Here is an 18669-nt window from a genome sequence, read left to right as displayed (position 1 = left end):
GTGAGTGTGGGTGAGTGTAGGTGCTCACACTCACATGAGTGTGGGTGAGTGTGAGTGTGAGTGAGTGTGGGTGAGTGTGGGTGAGTGAGTGTGGGTGAGTGTGGGTGAGTGAGTGTGGGTGAGTGTGGGTGAGTGAGTGTGGGTGAGTGTGGGTGAGTGAGTGTGGGTGAGTGTGGGTGAGTGAGTGTGGGTGAGTGTGGGTGAGTGAGTGTGTGTGAGTGAGTGTGAGTGAGTGTGAGTGTGGGTGCTCACACTCACATGAGTGTGGGTGAGTGTGAGTGAGTGTGGGTGAGTGTGGGTGAGTGTGTGTGAGTGTGGGTGAGTGTGAGTGTGGGTGAGTGTGTGTGTGAGTGAGTGTGGGTGAGTGTGAGTGAGTGTGTGTGTGGGTAAGTGTGTGTGTGAGTGTGGATGAGTGTGAGTGTGGGTGAGTGTGAGTGTGGGTGAGTGTGGGTGGGTCTGGGTGATTATGGGTGAGTGTGGGTGAGTGTGTGTGCTCACCCAGGCGGAGTACTTGAGGCATGGCGTGTGTGTGGGTGAGTGTGGGTGAGTGTGTGAGTGAGTGTGGGTGAGTGTGTGTGAGTGTGAGTGAGTGAGTGTGAGTGAGTGTGAGTGCTCACCCAGGCGGAGTACTTGCGGCATGGCGTGTGAGTGTGGGTGAGTGTGGGTGAGTGTGTGGGTGAGTGTGGGTGAGTGTGTGGGTGAGTGTGTGTGAGTGTGGGTGAGTGAGTGTGGGTGAGTGTGAGTGAGTGTGGGTGAGTGAGTGAGTGAGTGTGAGTATGGGTGAGTGTGTGTGAGTGTGTGGGTGAGTGTGGGTGAGTGTGTGGGTGAGTGTGAGTGAGTGTGTGTGAGTGAGTGAGTGAGTGTGTGTGAGTGAGTGTGTGTGAGTGTGGGTGAGTGTGTGGGTGAGTGTGTGGGTGAGTGTGGGTGAGTGTGAGTGAGTGTGGGTGAGTGTCGCTACTCACCCAGGCGGAGTACTTGCGGCATGGCGTGTGAGTGTGGGTGAGTGTGGGTGAGTGTGTGAGTGAGTGAGTGTGAGTGAGTGTGGGTGAGTGTCGCTACTCACCCAGGCGGAGTACTTGCGGCATGGCGTGCGCGACCCCGAGGCACAGCAGGCAGAGAGCGGCGCGGGGGTGGAGGGGGGGTCTCGTGTTGGGACGGGGGGGGGCTCATCTTCACGTGTACTTCCTCCTCCTCCTCCTCAACCTCCTCAACCTCTTCACCCCTCGCGTCCTCGCTCACTCCATCTCGCCACTCGCTTGCTGACACGCCGAGGCAGCCACCGATGTAATAATCCTCAGCGACCCTCGCTCAGGGCGGGGCCGTCACATCGCCACCATCGACCGAGTCGCCCGCGTCGTCACCGTCATCTCCGTCTTCACGGTGCCGGCGAATAAAAATCTGGTGTTGTGGGGGGCCTGCCTGGGGCTGTGGGTTGCCGTGCAGGGGCTGGTATGTAGTCTTTATATCCGAGATGATTGGGGGGGGGGGGGCTAGGGAGTGCCCCCCACCGCCTGTCCCTCCTCGTCCCCCTCCTCCTCCCCTTCGCGCTCCCACCGCGGATCTCGCTGCGAGACATCACAGGGACAACGTCAGCGACGCCGTAGAGTAGAGTGGTGGGGGGGGGGGAGGGGGGTACGTGGTGGGGGGGAGGGGGGTACGTGGTGGGGGGGAGGGGGGTACGTGGGGCAGGGGGGAGGGGTACGTGGTGGGGGGGAGGGGGGTACGTGGTGGGGGGGGAGGGGGGTACGTGGTGGGAAGGAGGGGGGTACGTGGGGCAGGGGGGAGGGGTACGTGGTGGGGGGGGAGGGGGGTACGTGGTGGGGGGGAGGGGGGTACGTGGTGGGGGGGGAGGGGGGTACGTGGGGCAGGGGGGAGGGGTACGTGGTGGGGGGGGAGGGGGGTACGTGGTGGGGGGGGAGGGGGGTACGTGGTGGGGGGGGAGGGGGGTACGTGGTGGGGGGGAGGGGGGTACGTGGTGGGGGGGGAGGGGGGTACGTGGTGGGGGGGAGGGGGGTACGTGGGGCAGGGGGGAGGGGTACGTGGTGGGGGGGGAGGGGGGTACGTGGTGGGGGGGGAGGGGGGTACGTGGTGGGGGGGAGGGGGGTACGTGGGGCAGGGGGGAGGAGTACGTGGTGGGGGGGGAGGGGGGTACGTGGTGGGGGGGGAGGGGGGTACGTGGTGGGGGGGAGGGGGGTACGTGGGGCAGGGGGGAGGGGTACGTGGTGGGGGGGGAGGGGGGTACGTGGTGGGGGGGAGGGGTACGTGGTGGGGGGGAGGGGGGTACGTGGGGCAGGGGGGAGGGGTACGTGGTGGGGGGGAGGGGGGTACGTGGTGGGGGGGGAGGGGTACGTGGTGGGGGGGGAGGGGTACGTGGGGCAGGGGGGAGGGGTACGTGGTGAGGGGGAGGGGGGTACATGGGGCAGGGGGGAGGGGTACGTGGAGGGGGGGAGGGGGGTACGTGGGGCAGGGGGGGAGGGGTACGCGGTGGGGGGGAGGGGGGTACGTGGGGCAGGGGGGAGGGGTACGTAGTGGGGGGGGGAGGGGGGACATTGGGCAGGGGGGAGGGGTACGTAGTGGGGGGAGGGGTACGTGATGGGGGGAGGGGGAGGAGATGGCTCCCTCTGTCTCCCTCCCGCACCGCCCGTAATTCGTGTCCGAGTCAGCGCCGCTCACTCACCACGTCCACTCACCACTCCACTCACCACTCCACTCACCACTCCACTCACCACTCCACTCACCACTCCACTCACCACTCCCCTCACCACTCCCCTCACCACTCCACTCACCACTCCCCTCACCACTCCCCTCACCACTCCACTCACCACTCCCCTCACCACTCCACTCACCACTCCACTCACCACTCCACTCACCACTAACTCGACCAATTCACCAACCCCCGCTCACCTCGCCCATCACCCCCACGACACCTCACTCACCCCTCCCGCCACCACTCAATTCACCATACACTCACCCAAAAACTCACCTCCATAAACACCCCACTCACTCCACACCCACCTAACCACTCCACTCGCATTGCGTCAACCACTGTGCCACCACTCCACACAAAGACAAAGATCCCCCGTGTAGCCTTTAGCGGATTGCTGTGGCAAGTGCTGTTAGCGAGCAGCACCTATTAAGCACAAAAAACGCACACACACACAGATACACACAGACATACACACAGATACACACAGACATACACACAAATACACACACAGATACACACAGACATACACACAAACACACAAACACACGTACATACACACAGACATACACACAGACATACACACAAACACACGTACATACACACAAAGACACGTACATACACAGATACACACAGACATACAAAGAAGTTGGGGGGCCGGGGGGAGTGATGAAAGGTCAAAGGGGATGGCAGGGGATGAGGTGGGATGGGAGGGAGAGGGGATGAGATGGGATGGGAGGGAGAGGGGTGGGTGGGTGATGAGAGGGGACGAGAGGGAGGGAGTCTGGGGGAGAGAGAATGAGAGAGAGGGGGGAGGGAAGGGGGGAGAGAGAGCGCGGTGCAGTAAATTGATTTTTTTCCGAGGTTTTTTTTTTGTTAAATTCGCGAGGGCTGAGAACGCGAGACTTAGCCCCCCCCCCCGGTCTCCGCTACCCCAACCCCTCTCCCTTAAACAGCCCCCCACCCCCTACCGCTTACCCCCCCCCCCCAGCGCAAACGCACAATGCAAATATAAACACAGTCACACTGCAGCATGTAGACACACACACATACACGCGGCACGTCAATATACACTCAAATACAAAGATCACCCCTACAGCCGTGGCAGTCTTGTGGTGGGGGCAAATGCTCTTAGCGAGCAGCACCTATGAAGGTGCCTGCACGGCACACGAGGGGGGTGGGTGGCCAGCACCACGCCCGGCCGTCTTTTTCTCCCTAGTGGCGATGTTTACTATACACTGCACCAGATACTCATTTGACGCTGAGTTGACCTAGGGGAGGCCCAGGACCGGTTCAGATAACTGACACTGGTGTTGGCCCTGAGCGGGAATCGAACCCGGGTCGTCGGGTACGTAGCGCAGCGCGCTGACTACTACACTACGCCCACGTGTACACATACGCACACACACGCACGTGTACACATACAAGTGTACACATACACACACGCGCGCGCGCACACACGCACGCACACACGCGCGTGTACACACGCACATGCACACACACGCACGCACGTGTACACACACACGCACGTGTACACACGCACATGTACACACACACACGTGTACACATACGCACACACACGCACGTGTACACATACAAGTGTACACATACACACACGCGCGCGCACACACGCACGCACACACGCGCGTGTACACACGCACATGCACACACACGCACGCACGTGTACACGCACGTGTACACACGCACATGCACACACACGCACGCACGTGTGTACACACAAGTGTACACATACACACACACACCCACGCACGGCTTTCGTATGGGGGCAGGGGGGAGGTGGTGTTTGTGGTTGTATTTGTCGCAGGTTAGACGTTCCGAAATTAATTTGAGTCTCGCTTGGGGGGAGAGAGGGGGGCACGGTGGGGGAGGCAGTGGGGGAGGCAGTGGGGGAGGGGGTGGGTGGGGGGGACATGGCGTGGGGGGAAGGGGGGGGGGCGCCCCAGGGGGGTCTCTAATCCACTCTGCCACTGCTCATTATTAATACGCGGACTCGCGCACGCGCCCGGAGGGAGGGGGGCTGGGGGGGGGGGGAAGGGGGAGGGGGGATACGGAGAGGGAGGGGGGGAGCCGCTCCAGGCTCACAATATCGATGTTCTTAAAATAAATAAATATCCAGCATCCAACACCACCCAGAACTACCCGGCACTACCCAACAAGTCGTAATGAAAAAAGTGAAACAGAAAATCATAACAGAATTAATCAAAAACAGAGAGAGAGAGAGGGGGGGAGAAGAGAGAGATGGGGGTGCGAGAGAGGGAGGCAGACTCACACATCGACAGCAGAGAGAGAGAGAGCGAGAGGGAGAGAGACGGGCGCAGATGAAGGAATGAATCAGAGAGAGATAATCATATCCGCATTTCACACATCACGCACACACGCGCAAAGACAAATATCCCCTGTGTAGGCTTTAACACACTGTTGGGACAAGCGCTGTTAGCGAGCACCTATTAAGAACGACGACGGCACCCCGGTGCCGCAGCTTAGCACACCACACGAGGAACTCACTCACGGTCGAGTCAACCTAGGGGAGTCCCGCGAGCGGGGTCATCGGCTACCCGCGTCTCCCGGTGTCTCCACGTCTCCCGTGTCTCCCCGCGTCTCCCCGTGTCTCCACGTCTCCCAGCGTCTCCGCGTCTCCCCACGTCTCCCCGTCTCCCGTGTCTCCCCGCCTCTCCCCGTGTCTCCGAGCGTCTCCGCGTCTCCCCGTGTCTCCCCGTCTCCCGTGTCTCCCCGCCTCTCCCCGTGCCTCCCAGCGTCTCCGCGCCTCTCCCCATGTCCCCGTGTCTCCCCGGTAGGCAAGGGGGTACCGCTCAAGGTGGAAGGGGTTGGGGAAAGGGGATGAGCTGGCAGGGGTTAAGGTAAGGGGGTGGGGGGGGGGTTCTGGGGGCGGGTAAGGGGTGAGTATCGTGAGAGGCGATGGGGGTCAGCTGAGGGGACGCGGGGTCGGATAATCGGGTGATCCTCTTAGTGGCGAGGCGCGGGATGAGAGGAGCTTCGCGTATCGGCGCCGGGGAAGAGATCGCGAGATTCGTGGTGGAGAAAGCGGCACGGGGTGGTGTGTGGTGGTGGTGGGGGGGCAGGGAGTGGAGTGGGGGGTGGAGTGTGGGGTGGGGGAGACTCGAAGACAAAGATCCCCCGTGTAGCCTCCACAGACTGTTGGGGAAAGTTGCTGCTATTCGGGCGCACGAGGGACTGAATGGATGGCAAATACCATGCCCGGTCACCTTTATCTCCCAAGCGCTGATAATTATTTAAATTGTGTTTACACAGCGCTCATTTAACTGCTGAGTCGACCTACCGGAGGCCCGGGACCGGTTCCAATAATCGTCACTGGGTGTTGGCCGTGAGCGGGAATCGAACTCGGGTCGCCGGGTTCGTAGCGCAGCGCGCTGACCGCGACTCTTCCACTCCCTCAAACAAACAAAGATCCCCCGTGTAGCCTTAACAGACTGTTGGGGCAAGTGCTGTTAGCGAGCACCTATGAAGGCCGGCACGGCACACGAGGGGGTGGGTGGCCAGCACCACGCCCGGCGATGATGACACACCGCATCGGGCACTACTTTGAGGCTGAGTCGACATAGAGGATTCCCAAGACCGGTATAAATGTGTGTATGTGTCTACACGTGTGAGTATGTATATATGTGCGTGTGTGTATTGTATATATGTGTGTGTGTGTATAGGTGTGTATGCGAGTATGTAGGTGCTCGCTAACAGCACTTGCCACGAAAGTATGTTAAGGCTATCTGAGGGATCTTTGTCTGCGTGAGTATGTGTATGTGTGTATGTATGTGTGTATGTGTGTATGTATGTGAGTATGTGTGTATGTATGTGAGTATGTATATGTGTGTATGTATGTGAGTATGTGTGTATGTATGTGAGTATGTATGTGTGTATGTGTGTATGTATGTGAGTATGTATATGTATGTATGTGAGTATGTGTGTATGTATGTGTGTATGTATGTGAGTATGTGTGTATGTATGTGAGTATATGTATATATGTGTGTGTGGGGGGGAGGAGCGGTAGTGCAGCGGTTAGCTGTGCTGCGCTACGAACCTGGAGAACAGAGTTTGATTCCCGCTCACGGTTAACACCACTGACGATTATCTGAACGGGTCCTGGGCCTCCCCTAGGTCAACTCAGCCTCAAATGAGTACCTGGTGGAGTGTGTAAACATCGCCACTGGGAAGACAAAGGCGGCCAGGCGTGGGAAACTGCCCACCCACCCCCTTGTGTGCCGTGCCGGCCTTCGTAGGTGCTCGCTAACAGCACTTGCCCCAACAGTCTGTTAAGGCTATACGGGGGATCTTTATATACACACAGACTTTCTTGAATGTCACGCTCTCATCTCGCCTGTCTGTCGCTCTCTCTTCTCATCTCTCTCCCAACTCGCTCGCTCGCTCTCCCTACTTTCCATTCTATCTGCAAACTATCGCCCCGTCTCCTCTCTTTGTATTTGGCTCTCTCGCCTCTCTTTCTTTCTCTCCCCTCCCCCGCTCTCGAATTTGCGTGTCATCCTTGCGCAGGGGCCATGCTAATCTTTCTTAATTTTGGAGCTATTATTTAATTTATTATTTTATCTTTATACGTGACTTTACCGAAAGAACCAAAGCATACATGCTAATCTTCTCTGTATCGTTCCAATTTCAGTATACGTACTGCCGAAGCAAATGTGTCTCACTCTCGTCCCGTCTCTCGCCTCTGATCGCATCAGCAGCCTCATCAGCGCGAGACTCACCGTGTCCGGCCCGTGCCTTTCCAATTCTATTTCACTCTTTTTTTTTTACGATCAGTGGAAACAAGAAGATGCTCGGTGTAGTCGGCACTTTGCTTCGTTCATCATTTCGTAATTTTTTTTTTTATAACTTTGCTTTATGTAAACCCCCACCCTCTCGCTCACTCTCTCGCTCTCTCTCTCTCGGTCACTCTCTCGCTCACTCTTTTTTTTTACGATCAGTGGAAACAAGAAGATGCTCGGTGTAGTCGGCACTTTGCTTCGTTCATCATTTCGTAATTTTTTTAAAAAAAATTTAAACTTAGCTTTATGTAAACCCCCACCTCTCGCTCACTCTCTCGCTCACTCTCTCGCTCACTCTCTCACTCTCTCGCTCACTCTCTCGCTCACTCTCTCGCTCACTCTCTCGCTCACTCTCTCGCTCACTCTCTCGCTCACCCTCTCGCTCACTCTCTCACTCTCTCGCTCACTCTCTCGCTCACTCTCTCGCTCACTCTCTCGCTCACTCTCTCGCTCACTCTCTCACTCTCTCGCTCACTCTCTCACTCTCTCGCTCACTCTCTCACTCTCTCGCTCACTCTCTCGCTCACCCTCTCGCTCACTCTCTCACTCTCTCGCTCACTCTCTCGCTCACTCTCTCGCTCACTCTCTCGCTCACTCTCTCGCTCTCTCTCGTTCTGCACGCAGCCCTTCTCGCAGTCCAACGGCCTCCGACGGGTAGCTCATAATTGCATGCAGAGCTCCCCGTCATCTGCCACCGAGCACACGGCCTCCTCCATCGCCCACTGCTCCTTACTCTCGACATCTCTCTCTCCAATCCCTCTCTTCTAGTCTCTGGTGACAGCAGCAGCAGCACCATCATCATCATCACCACCACCACCACCACCATCTCACCCACTCCCTCCACTCCCCCGCATTTCTTCAATTCCTTTCTTCTGTCTCTCTCTCTCTCTTCCACCCTCTCTCTCTCTGTCTCTCTAATTCATCTCTTCCAGTCTCTGGCGACAGTCGTAGCAGCAGCAGCATCATCAGCATCAGCGCCAGTCTCCACGTCTCTCTGTCTCACCGAGCGCTCGACTCGCGGCTAATGATCACGCGAGCATTCGCAGTCCCCTCCTCCCCGCCGCCGCCCGCATGTCCCGCTCGTTACGCGGCCGCGCGCCGGATGAGGCTGTCTGTCCCGGCAGCTCGAATTCAATAATCTCCGAGCGGCGCGCTCCACCGTGTTTAATTTTCACACGGCAATATATATTTATGATTGTCATAGTTCACATATACGCACATATACACACGCACATATACACACACACACACACGCGCGTGTGTGTACGTGTGTGCGTGTGAGCGGTGGTGCAGCGGTTAGCGCGCCGCGCTACGGACCCGGCGACCCGAGTTCGATTCCCGTTGACGGCCAACATTGGTGACGATTATCTGAACCGGTATCTGGGCCTCCCCTAGGTTGACTCAGCCTCAAATTAGTACGTGGTGCGGTGTGTAAACATCGTCACTGGGGAGACAAATGCGGCCGGGCGTGGGGAACTGCCCACCCACCCCCTCGTGTGCCGTGCCGGCCTTTGTAGGTGCTCGCTAACAGCACTTGCCCCAACAGTCTGTTAAGGCTACACGGGAGATCTTTATATACACACACAGACTCTCTTTAATGTCACGCTCTCATCTCGCCTGTCTGTCGCTCTCTCTTCTCGTCTCTCTCCCAACTCGCTCGCTCGCTCTCCTTTCTTCCTACTTTCCATTATATCTGCAAACTATCGCCTCGTCTCCTCTCTTTGTATGGGCCTCTCCTAGGTCGACTCAGCCTCAAATGAGTACCTGGTGGCGGTGTGTAAACATCGTCGCTGGGGAGACAAAGGCGGCCGGGCGTGGTGCTGGACACCCACCCCCTCGTGTGCCGTGCCGGCTTTCATGTGTGTTTTCTAACAGCACTTGGCCCAACAGCCTGTTAAGGCTATACGGGGGATCTTTGTCTTTTTTGTGCCTGCCTGCCTGTGTGTGTGTATAACAACTCGACACATCATAACACTTTGTGTGGCCCTGAAGTCAAACCTGTGTATATATATAATAGGCGACGTTTCGGGCAACGGCCCTCTTCGTAACACAAACACAGAGAGAGAGAGAGCTCCTTAGAGATCGCCGATGACGACGAGAGTTGGGGACGCCACGTGCTCACAAGGCGGGGTGGCCCGGTATGTGAATCACGTGTTGACCACTGCGCCACCGCTCCGCAAAGACAAAGATCCCCCGTATAGCCTTAACAGACTGCCGGGGCAAGTGCTGTTAGCGAGTAGCGCCTGTGCAGGCAGGCACGGCACATGCGGGGGTGGGTGGCCAGCACCACGCCCGGCCGCCTTTGTCCTCCCAGTGGCGATGTTTACACGCCGCACAAGGTGCTCATTTGAGGCTGAGTCGACCTAGTGGAGGCCCAGGACCTCTTCAGAACATCGTCGCTAGTGTCAGCCGTGAGCGGGAACCGAACTCAGGTTTGCCGGGTTTGTAGTACAGCGTGCTACCATCTGCGCTACTGCTTCCATCGATTGTGACCTTATTACGGTGAGTTTCTATACGGCTTATATATATAGCGACAGTGTATGTGTGTATACTGTCGAGACCTGCGGGTCACATATACTGTCGGCACTGCAGATGATGCGGCTGAATGGACGAGCGGAGCGGAGCGCCCACGTAGACAGCGGCACGAGGAGTCGGAGAGCTGCAGGGAGAGCGCGAGAGAGTTCGGGAGAGAGTTCGCGAGAGAGTTCGGGAGAGAGTTTGGGAGAGTTCTCCACGGTTCGTCTCTCCCTTTGACAGCCATCGATTGAGAAGAGGAGGAGGAGGGGGAGGGGGTGCAGATGTTTTTGCTCGAAGTTTTTTTTTTGTACGGCGGAGAGACGGGGAGGGACGGGGAAACTCTGGAAGACGAGAGACGCGGGTAGACTTGGGGAGAGACATGGAGACGCGGGGAGACGCGGGAGAGACCCGGAGACACGGGGAGACGTGGGGAGACGCGGAGACACGGGGAGACGTGGGGAAACCGGGAGACGTGGGGAGACGCGGAGACACGGGGACACGGGGAGAGGCGGGGAGACGTGGAGACACGGGTAGACGTGGGGAGAGACGCGGGGAGACGCGGAGAGACCCGGAGACACGGGGAGACGTGGGGAGACGCGGAGACACGGGGAGACGTGGGGAGACGCGGAGACACGGGGACACGGGTAGACGCGGAGACACGGGGAGACCTGGGGAGACGGGGAGACACGGGGACACTGGGAGAGGCGGGGAGAGGCGGGGAGACACGGGAGACGTGGAGACACGGGGAGACGTGGGGAGACGCGGAGATGCTGGGAGACACGGGGAGACGCGGGTAGACGGGGAGACACGGGGAGACGGGAGATACAGGGACACGGGTAGACACGCAGACACGGGGAGACGTGGGGAGACGGGAGACACGGGATCCACTGGGAGACGGGAGAGAGACACGACTGGAGACGAGACGGAGAGACACGGCACAGGCGCGGGGACACGGGGGGGAGAGGCACGGGTGCAAATTAAACGCGGAGAGGTACGACGGGAGGAGAGGCACGGGAGAGACGATGCGTGGCGATGCGGTGCACAGCAGAGCGGGAGACACGGGGAGGTGGTGATCGAGGGAGACAGGAAATACGGAGAGACAGTCGACACGGGGGGAACAGACACGGGGAACGGGGAGGGACGGAGTGATGAGACAGGAGACATGCGGAGAAGAGAGATACGGGGGGAAGAGAGACACGGGGAGAAGAGAGACACGGAGATATTGGAGACACGGGGGGAAGAGAGACACGGGGATATTGGATACACGGGGAGGATAGAGACACGGGGATATTGGAGACATGGGGAGAAGAGAGACACGGGGATATTGGAAACACGAGGAGAATAGAGACACGGCGATATTGGAAACACGCGGAGAAGAGAGACACGGGGATATTGGAGACACGGGGGGAAGAGAGACACGGGGAGGATAGAGACAAGGGGATATTGGAGACACGCGGAGAATAGAGACACGCGGAGAAGAGAGACACGGGGAGAATGGAGACACGGGGATATTGGAGACACGGGGAGAATAGAGACACGGGGATATTGGAGACACGGGGAGAATAGAGACACGGGGATATTGGAGACACGGGGAGAATAGAGACACGGGGATATTGGAGACACGGGGAGAATAGAGACACGGGGATATTGGAGACACGGGGAGAATAGAGACACGGGGATATTGGAGACACGGGGAGAATAGAGACACGGGGATATTGGAGACACGGGGAGAATAGAGACACGGGGATATTGGAGACACGGGGATATTGGAGACACGGGGATATTGGAGACACGGGGAGAATGACGAGAAGCGGAATAGATGGGAGATGGGTTGACGACGTGAAAACTAGAGACGTGGAAAGACGGAACCACATGAGGGGTGGTGGTGATGGTGGTGGTGGTGATGGTGGTGGTGGTGGGGGTGGTGGTGATGGTGGTGATGGTGGTGGTGATGGTGGTGGTGATGGTGGTAGTGGTGGGGGTGGTGGGGGTGGGAGATGCGGATCGCGAGAGATGCACGGAGAGGCGATGCCTGGGCTCGGCCTCCCCACGCGCGCCCGGGGGCGGGAGACGAGGCGACGAGTCGTGGTGACCGCCCCGGGCCACGCGAGCGTGAGAGTGGGGGGCCAGTGTAAGAGTTTTTATGATCGGGGACACAAAGGCGGCCGGCCGTGGTACTGGACCACACACCGCCCTCTCTGCCTTCTTCACGGGCGCTCGCTCACCACACTTGTGACCCACAAAGGCTGTAAGGCTATATGGAGGGTCATTGTATTTGTCGAATGGATGTGCACGTGTGTGTGTGTATATGGCACGGGAATATTGGGTAGCGATAGTCTAGCGGTTAGCACGCTGCGCTACAAACCTAGCGACCCGAGTTCGATTCCCGCTCACGGCCAACACCAGTGACGATTATCTGAACCGGTCCCGGGCCTCCCCAAGGTCGACTCAACCTGAAATGAGTACCTGGTGCGGTGTGTAAACATCACCACTGGGGAGACAAAAGCGGCCGGGCGTGGGGCTGGCCATCGACCCCCTCGTGTGTCGTATCGGCCTTCAGAGGTGCTACTCGCTTACAGCAACTTGCCCCCCAAGGCCTCACGGGGGACCTTTGTCTTTGTAAACGAAGCGGTGTAGCGGCAGCGTGCGTGGTTTGCGCACTGCGCGCTACAACCCCCCCCCCCACCCCCGGCCGCCCGACATTCGGTTCGGGACCACGGCCAACATCAGAGACGAGCGAAATCCGAACGCGCTCCTGAAGCTCCCTCGGCCACACAATGTCGGGTACTCGCACGCATCACGCACTGGAGAGACAAAGGCGGTCGCGCCTATAATTGACCACACTCGCTCGCACGTCACCACCTTAATAGGTGCTCGCTAACAACGACAAAGCGACCCCGGGAAGGGGAGAGGGGAGTGGGGGGTGGGGGGAAGTCTCCGTATTACTGCGTATTTTAAAAAAAAAAACCGGTAACCGTTTCCCGTGGAACGAGTTACGCCGTTGATTCTCGGTACGCGCGAACGTACAAACGGCACGGCGGCCCAAGTCACGGCGTGGTAATCATCATTTGACCTCGGCACCAGCCGAGCGACCAGCCTTGGAATAGGTGAGGGTACCCACACTTTACCCCACCTGACACTGTTGGGTGGACAGAGGCGGCGATGGAGGGAGATCTGAGAAACTCACCCACCCCTCCACCCACCCCTCCACCCATTGTTTTAACTGCCGCGCCCGGAGATGGGATCATATACACCGGCGACCCAGCGTAAGAACCCCTCACCCCCAACAAGTTTGACGGCTGATATACGTGCGGCAAAAACCGGTAACCGGAACAAAATAGCCGGTTATTTTCATTCGGTTACTGCTACTAGAAAATAAAAAAATAACCCCTATACAACGTATGTGAATGTGCCTACCTTTGCTTAGATGTGTATATATATGTGTGTGTTTATGTATGTATGCGTGTGTGTGCATGCGTGTGTGTGTTTATGCGCGTGTATCAGTGACAATTATCTAAACCGGTCCTGGACCTCCCCTAGGTCGACTCAGCCTCAAATGAGAACCTGTAGAGACGAAGGCGTGGTGATCACACCACCACCCGTGTACGCCTTTAAATGTGTTACTCGCTAAACAGCACTTGCCCCAACAGTCTGTGTAGGCTACACGGGAGGTATTTGTCTTTGTGCCTACGGGTTTATGTATTTTCGTGTCTGAGCGTTGCACGCGTCTACCTATACGCGTATCCATGTACGTGTGTCTGTGTACGTGTGTGTGTACGTGTATGCGTGTACGTGTATATGTGTACGTGTGTACGTGTGTCTGTGTACGTGTGTGTACGTATATATATGTACGTGTGTGTATCTGTGTGTACGTGTGTGTGTGTACGTGTGTGTGTGTGCATCTGTGTGTGTGTATCTGTGTGTGTGTGTGTTTACGTGTATGTACGTGTGTGTACGTGTGTGTGTACGTGTGTGTGTGTACGTGTCTGTGTGTACGTGTGTGTGTACGTGTGTGTATCTGTGTGTACGTGTGTGTGTGTGTGTACGTGTGTGTGTATGTGTGCGTGTACGTGTGTGTACGTGTGTGTGTGTGTGTGCGTGTGTGTGTGTGCGTGTGTGTGTGTGTACGTGTGTGTGTGTGTACGTGATTCCCGTCACTGACGATTATCTGAACCGGTAATGGGCCACCCCCTCGTATACCGTTCCGGCCTTCATAGGTGCTCGCTAACAGCACTTGCCCCAACAGTCTGTTAAGGCTATACGGGGGATCTTTGGATGTGTCTTTGTGATGAGCAACGAGGAATAGGCTTCAGAAAGCCTATTCTTATATTTCTCATCATTTTGGACCTGGCAAAAAATGCCCCATTGTGTGTCCACGTGTTTGAGACGTCCTTCATAGGTGCTCGCTAACAGCGCTTGTCCCGATAGTCCGTTACGGGCTACACGGGGGACCTTTGTCTGCTTTGTGTTGCAATTCACGAGAATTGCGAGTATAAATCATCGCCCGAATACCCACACACCTACACGTACCCACACACCCCGTCGTTACGCACTCTAACCCTCACAACAATCAATTAACAACACGACCTGTCAATCACACCGCGCGCGTGTGTGCTTTGAAGACAACGGTAATTATTGACGACGTTTCAGGAAATGACCCTTCATCATCATCATCCCGGCACGTAGGGCTCATCAATTATACACTTCCTGCCATCGTTGACAATCGCACGCACTGACACACACACACATAATTGTCAATTTACCTACTTAATTTGTTCTTAATATTCTAAATTAATATACTGTTCTATACTGTATTAGAAAACAAGTTTTGCTGGCTGGCTGGAGGCACGAACGGACAGACGGTCAGGTGCAGGCTGCTCGTACGATACAATACTTTTACAATCATTCTTACACATTTGTAGTTTTCTGAAAAAAAATGTGGTGATTGAAATAATTATTAAAATTGACAACTCTTGTGGATCACGGTGATTATGGGGGGGGGGGAGGCGACCTCCAACCCTGCAACGGTCACGGGACTTGGCCGCCCCCTAGGTCGACTCAGCCTCAAATATGCAGTGTGCAGTAAAAATGAATACGTGGAACAACGTGGCTACACCTAGGGAGACAAAGGCGGCCGGGCGTGGTTACTGGCCATCTTCTCGTGTGCCTTGCCGGCCTTCGTTAGACGCTTACTCGCCAGCAGCACTTGCCCCTACAGTCTGCTAGAGGCTATACGGGGGGGAGGGGCCCTTTGCCTGCTAAAGATCGTCACGCGTCTCGCGGAACGGTTCCCCGCGGGGCGACGGTGATGAGGTCCGGGGGGGGGGGGGGGCGCGGAGGGTTACAGCGGCTGGGGGGTAGTGAGCTGGGTGCAGTTCGCGGTCGTGTTGGTGATGCGGTCGGTGTTAGTGCTAAAGAGATGGTGTTCGTACATGAGTCGGTGTTAGTACTCTAGTCTGTGTTAGTACTAGTCGGTGTTAGTACTAGAGTTGGTGTTAGTACTAGAGTCGGTGTCAGTGCTCGAGTTGGTGTTAGTACTCTAGTCTGTGTTAGTACATGAGTTGGTGTTCGTACATAAGTTGGTGTTAGTACATGAGCTAGTGTCAGTGTTAGTACTCTAGTCGGTGTTAGTGCTAAAGAGATGGTGTTCGTACATAAGTTGGTGTCGGTGTTAGTACATGAGTCGGTGTTCGTTCTAGAGTTGGTGTTAGTACTAGAGTCGGTGTTAGTACTCTAGTCTGTGTTAGTACAAGAGATTGTGTTCGTACATGAGTCGGTGTTAGTACTCTAGTCTGTGTTAGTACAAGAGATGGTGTTCGTACATGAGTTGGTGTTAGTACATGAGCTAGTGTCAGTGTTAGTACTCTAGTCGGTGTTAGCACGAGAGTTGGTGTTAGTACGACAGTGGGTGTTAGCGCCAGAGTTAGCGCCAGAGTTAGCGCCAGAGTTAGTATCGGAGTTAGCGTTAGCGCCAGAGATAGTGCCGGAGTTAGTATCGGAGTTAGCACATAGTTAGTATCGAAGTTAGCGCCAGAGTTAGCCAGAGTTAGTATCGGAGTTAGCGCCAGAGTTAGCACCAGAGTTAGCCAGTCGTGTATAGACCGCGTTGTGCTTTTGGTTCGCGTTAGGAGCTGGGGGCAGGGTCAGAGATTTTGGATGCAGGTTGAGGTTAGCGCTCGAGTTAGTACGGAGTGAGTAATAGGCCTGGAGTTTGCGAGAGTGTTAGTGTAGAGTGTGTGTCAGTGCGGGGTGTCAGTGCGGGGTGTTAGTGCGGGGTGTTAGTGAAGAGTGTTAGTGAAGAGCGATTGAGTAAGACGAGGCTTTTTACTGGTAGGAACCACCTGGTTCCACCAGCCCACAGGGGATTATTGTGTCCGTCCGTCCATCGTGCATTCAAAAATGGGAGGGGTGGGGCTGGGTGGAGAGGGGAGGGTGGGGAGAGGCTGGGTGGGGAGGGTGGGGAGGGGCTGGGTGGGGTGGGGCTGGGTGGGGATGGGCTGGGTGGGGAGGGGCTGGGTGGGGAGGGGCTGGGTGGGGAGGGGAGGGTGGGGAGGGGAGGGGCTGGGTGGGGAGGGTGGGGCTGGGTGGGGAGCGGCTGGGTGGGGAGAGTGGGGAGGGGCTGGGTGGGGAGGGTGGGACTGGGTGGGGGGTGTGAGGGGTGGGGCTGGGTGGGGAGGGGCTGGTCACCCCGTGGTGCCCTTATAAAACTCAACGTTTAACCTACTCACGCCGGCTTGTGCTCGCCCTCACAGTCGGGCATATTTGCGGAATACACCACGCCGCCGTTGACCCTGGCCATTGTCCGAGCAACCCAACGTTCCTACCAGCTCCCTCCGCAGGAATGTGTTTCCCTTTATGGGAATAAAGCAGTGTTCATATGCAAAGAGGTCCCGCAGATAAGAGTGTTTGAGTGTTCGTGAAGAGTGTTAGAGTGTCAGCGTGTTATTACAGGGCAGTGGTTTTTTTTAACTTGGGGTGTACGAGTCGTGGCCAGATTTGTTTCGACGGTAAATAATCGAAAACACAAATTGAGCATTGGCACATGAAGTAACAACTAACTTTGTTTCATCAAACCCGCCCTGTGTGTGTGTGATCAACTCTGTACTTTGTTGTAGCGACTGTGAACCAACGGGGTGCAAGGCTGCAGTAAAGGTGAAGTATCACTGGCGTAGAGTGTCTGTGTGTCAGTGTGTCAGTGTCAGTGTGTCAGTGTGTCAGTGTCTCAGTGTCTGTGTGTCAATGTGTCAGTGTCAGTGTGTCAGTGTGTCTGTGTGTCAGTGTGTCAGTGTCTGTGTGTCAATGTGTCAGTGTTAGTGTGTCAATGTGTCAGTGTGTCAGTGTCAATGTGTCAGTGTGTCAGTGTCACTGTGTCAGTGTCACTGTGTCAGTGTTAGAGTGTCAGTGTGTCAGTGTGTCAGTGTGTCAGTATCAGTGTCTGTGTGTCAGTGTCTGTGTGTGTGTATCAGTGTGTCAGTGTCAGTGTTTCAGTGTGTCAGTGTGTCAGTGTCTGTGTGTCTGTGTGTCAGTGTGTCAGTGTTAGTGTGTCAATGTGTCAGTGTGTCAGTGTCAATGTGTCAGTGTGTCAGTGTCACTGTGTCAGTGTCACTGTGTCAGTGTTAGAGTGTCAGTGTGTCAGTGTGTCAGTGTGTCAGTGTGTCAGTATCAGTGTCTGTGTGTCAGTGTCTGTGTGTGTGTATCAGTGTGTCAGTGTCAGTGTTTCAGTGTGTCAGTGTGTCAGTATCAGTGTCTGTGTGTCAGTGTCTGTGTGTGTGTATCAGTGTGTCAGTGTCAGTGTTTCAGTGTGTCAGTGTCTGTGTGTCTGTGTGTCAGTGTCTGTGTGTCAGTGTGGGGAGCGCTGCGCTATGAACCTGGCGACCCGGGTTCGATTCCCGCTCACGGCTAACACCAGTGACGATTATCTGAACCGGTCCTGGGCCTCCCCTAGGTCGACTCAGCCTTAAATGAGTACATGGTGCGGTGTGTAAACATCGCCACTGGGGAGACAAAGGCGGCCGGGCGTGGTGCTGGCCACCACCCCCCTCGTGTACCGTTCCGGCCTTCATAGGTGCTCGCTAACAGCACTTGCCCCTACAGTCTGTTAAGGCTATACGGGGGATCTTTGTCTTTGTCTTTTTGTGTGTCTGTGTTAAGAGTGTCAGTGTCGCAGCCTCTCACCTCCACTTAGCGCGGGGTCGCTCCCCCAAGTCCCGGGGTCCCGGGGTCCCGGGGTCTGCTCCACGGGGGTCCGATGGGGGTCGTTCCCGAGCCCCCCTCGTGCGCGGGGGGGTGGCGCCCTCGTGTGGCGGCCGATGACGAGAACGGAATTCGATCCCTGGCCGGGGGAGATCCAACAGGGGGTCTCCTAGCGGGGGTCCTGGCGGAGCTGGGGTAATTAAAGGGTGGTGGTGAAGAAGGAGGGGTGGGAGGGGTTGAGGGGGGGGTGAGAGGGGGGGGGGTAAGAGGGGGGGGTAAGAGGGGGGGGGGGGTAAGAGGGGGGGGGGGTGAGAGGGGGGGTGAGAGGGGGGGGGGGTCTCCGCGCACCTGCGCCGCTCACCTGGAGGGGACCCACGTCTGTTCCACGACTTCCCGTCACCCTCAGGGTTCCTCTGGATCCCCTATGCCCCCCCCCAG

The 18669-nt window shown here is 56.8% G+C and overlaps 1 protein-coding gene and 1 pseudogene across 5 annotated transcripts in view; both read right to left on the bottom strand.

Moving 5' to 3' along the window:
* The window catches only part of LOC144948651 (glutamate receptor ionotropic, kainate 2-like), a 109640-nt gene extending 91238 nt beyond the window's left edge, over nt 1–18402 (bottom strand). For all 5 annotated transcript variants that reach the window (XM_078878278.1, XM_078878280.1, XM_078878281.1 and 2 more), the window contains exons 1-2: nt 18214–18402; nt 1064–1565 (exon numbers count right to left, since the gene is read on the bottom strand). In XM_078878278.1, coding sequence (XP_078734404.1) covers nt 1064–1085 — 22 coding nt within the window. In that variant the 5' untranslated portion in view covers nt 1086–1565; nt 18214–18402. The remainder of the gene's footprint in view (nt 1–1063; nt 1566–18213) is intronic.
* Nucleotides 7220–7395, bottom strand: LOC144948707 (U6 spliceosomal RNA; annotated as a pseudogene).
* Nucleotides 18403–18669: the final 267 nt, after the last annotated feature.

The sequence above is a fragment of the Lampetra fluviatilis genome, chromosome 50 (genome assembly GCF_964198595.1).
Source record: "Lampetra fluviatilis chromosome 50, kcLamFluv1.1, whole genome shotgun sequence".
Lineage (NCBI taxonomy): Eukaryota > Metazoa > Chordata > Hyperoartia > Petromyzontiformes > Petromyzontidae > Lampetra > Lampetra fluviatilis.
This window is presented reverse-complemented; position numbering and strand designations above follow the sequence as displayed.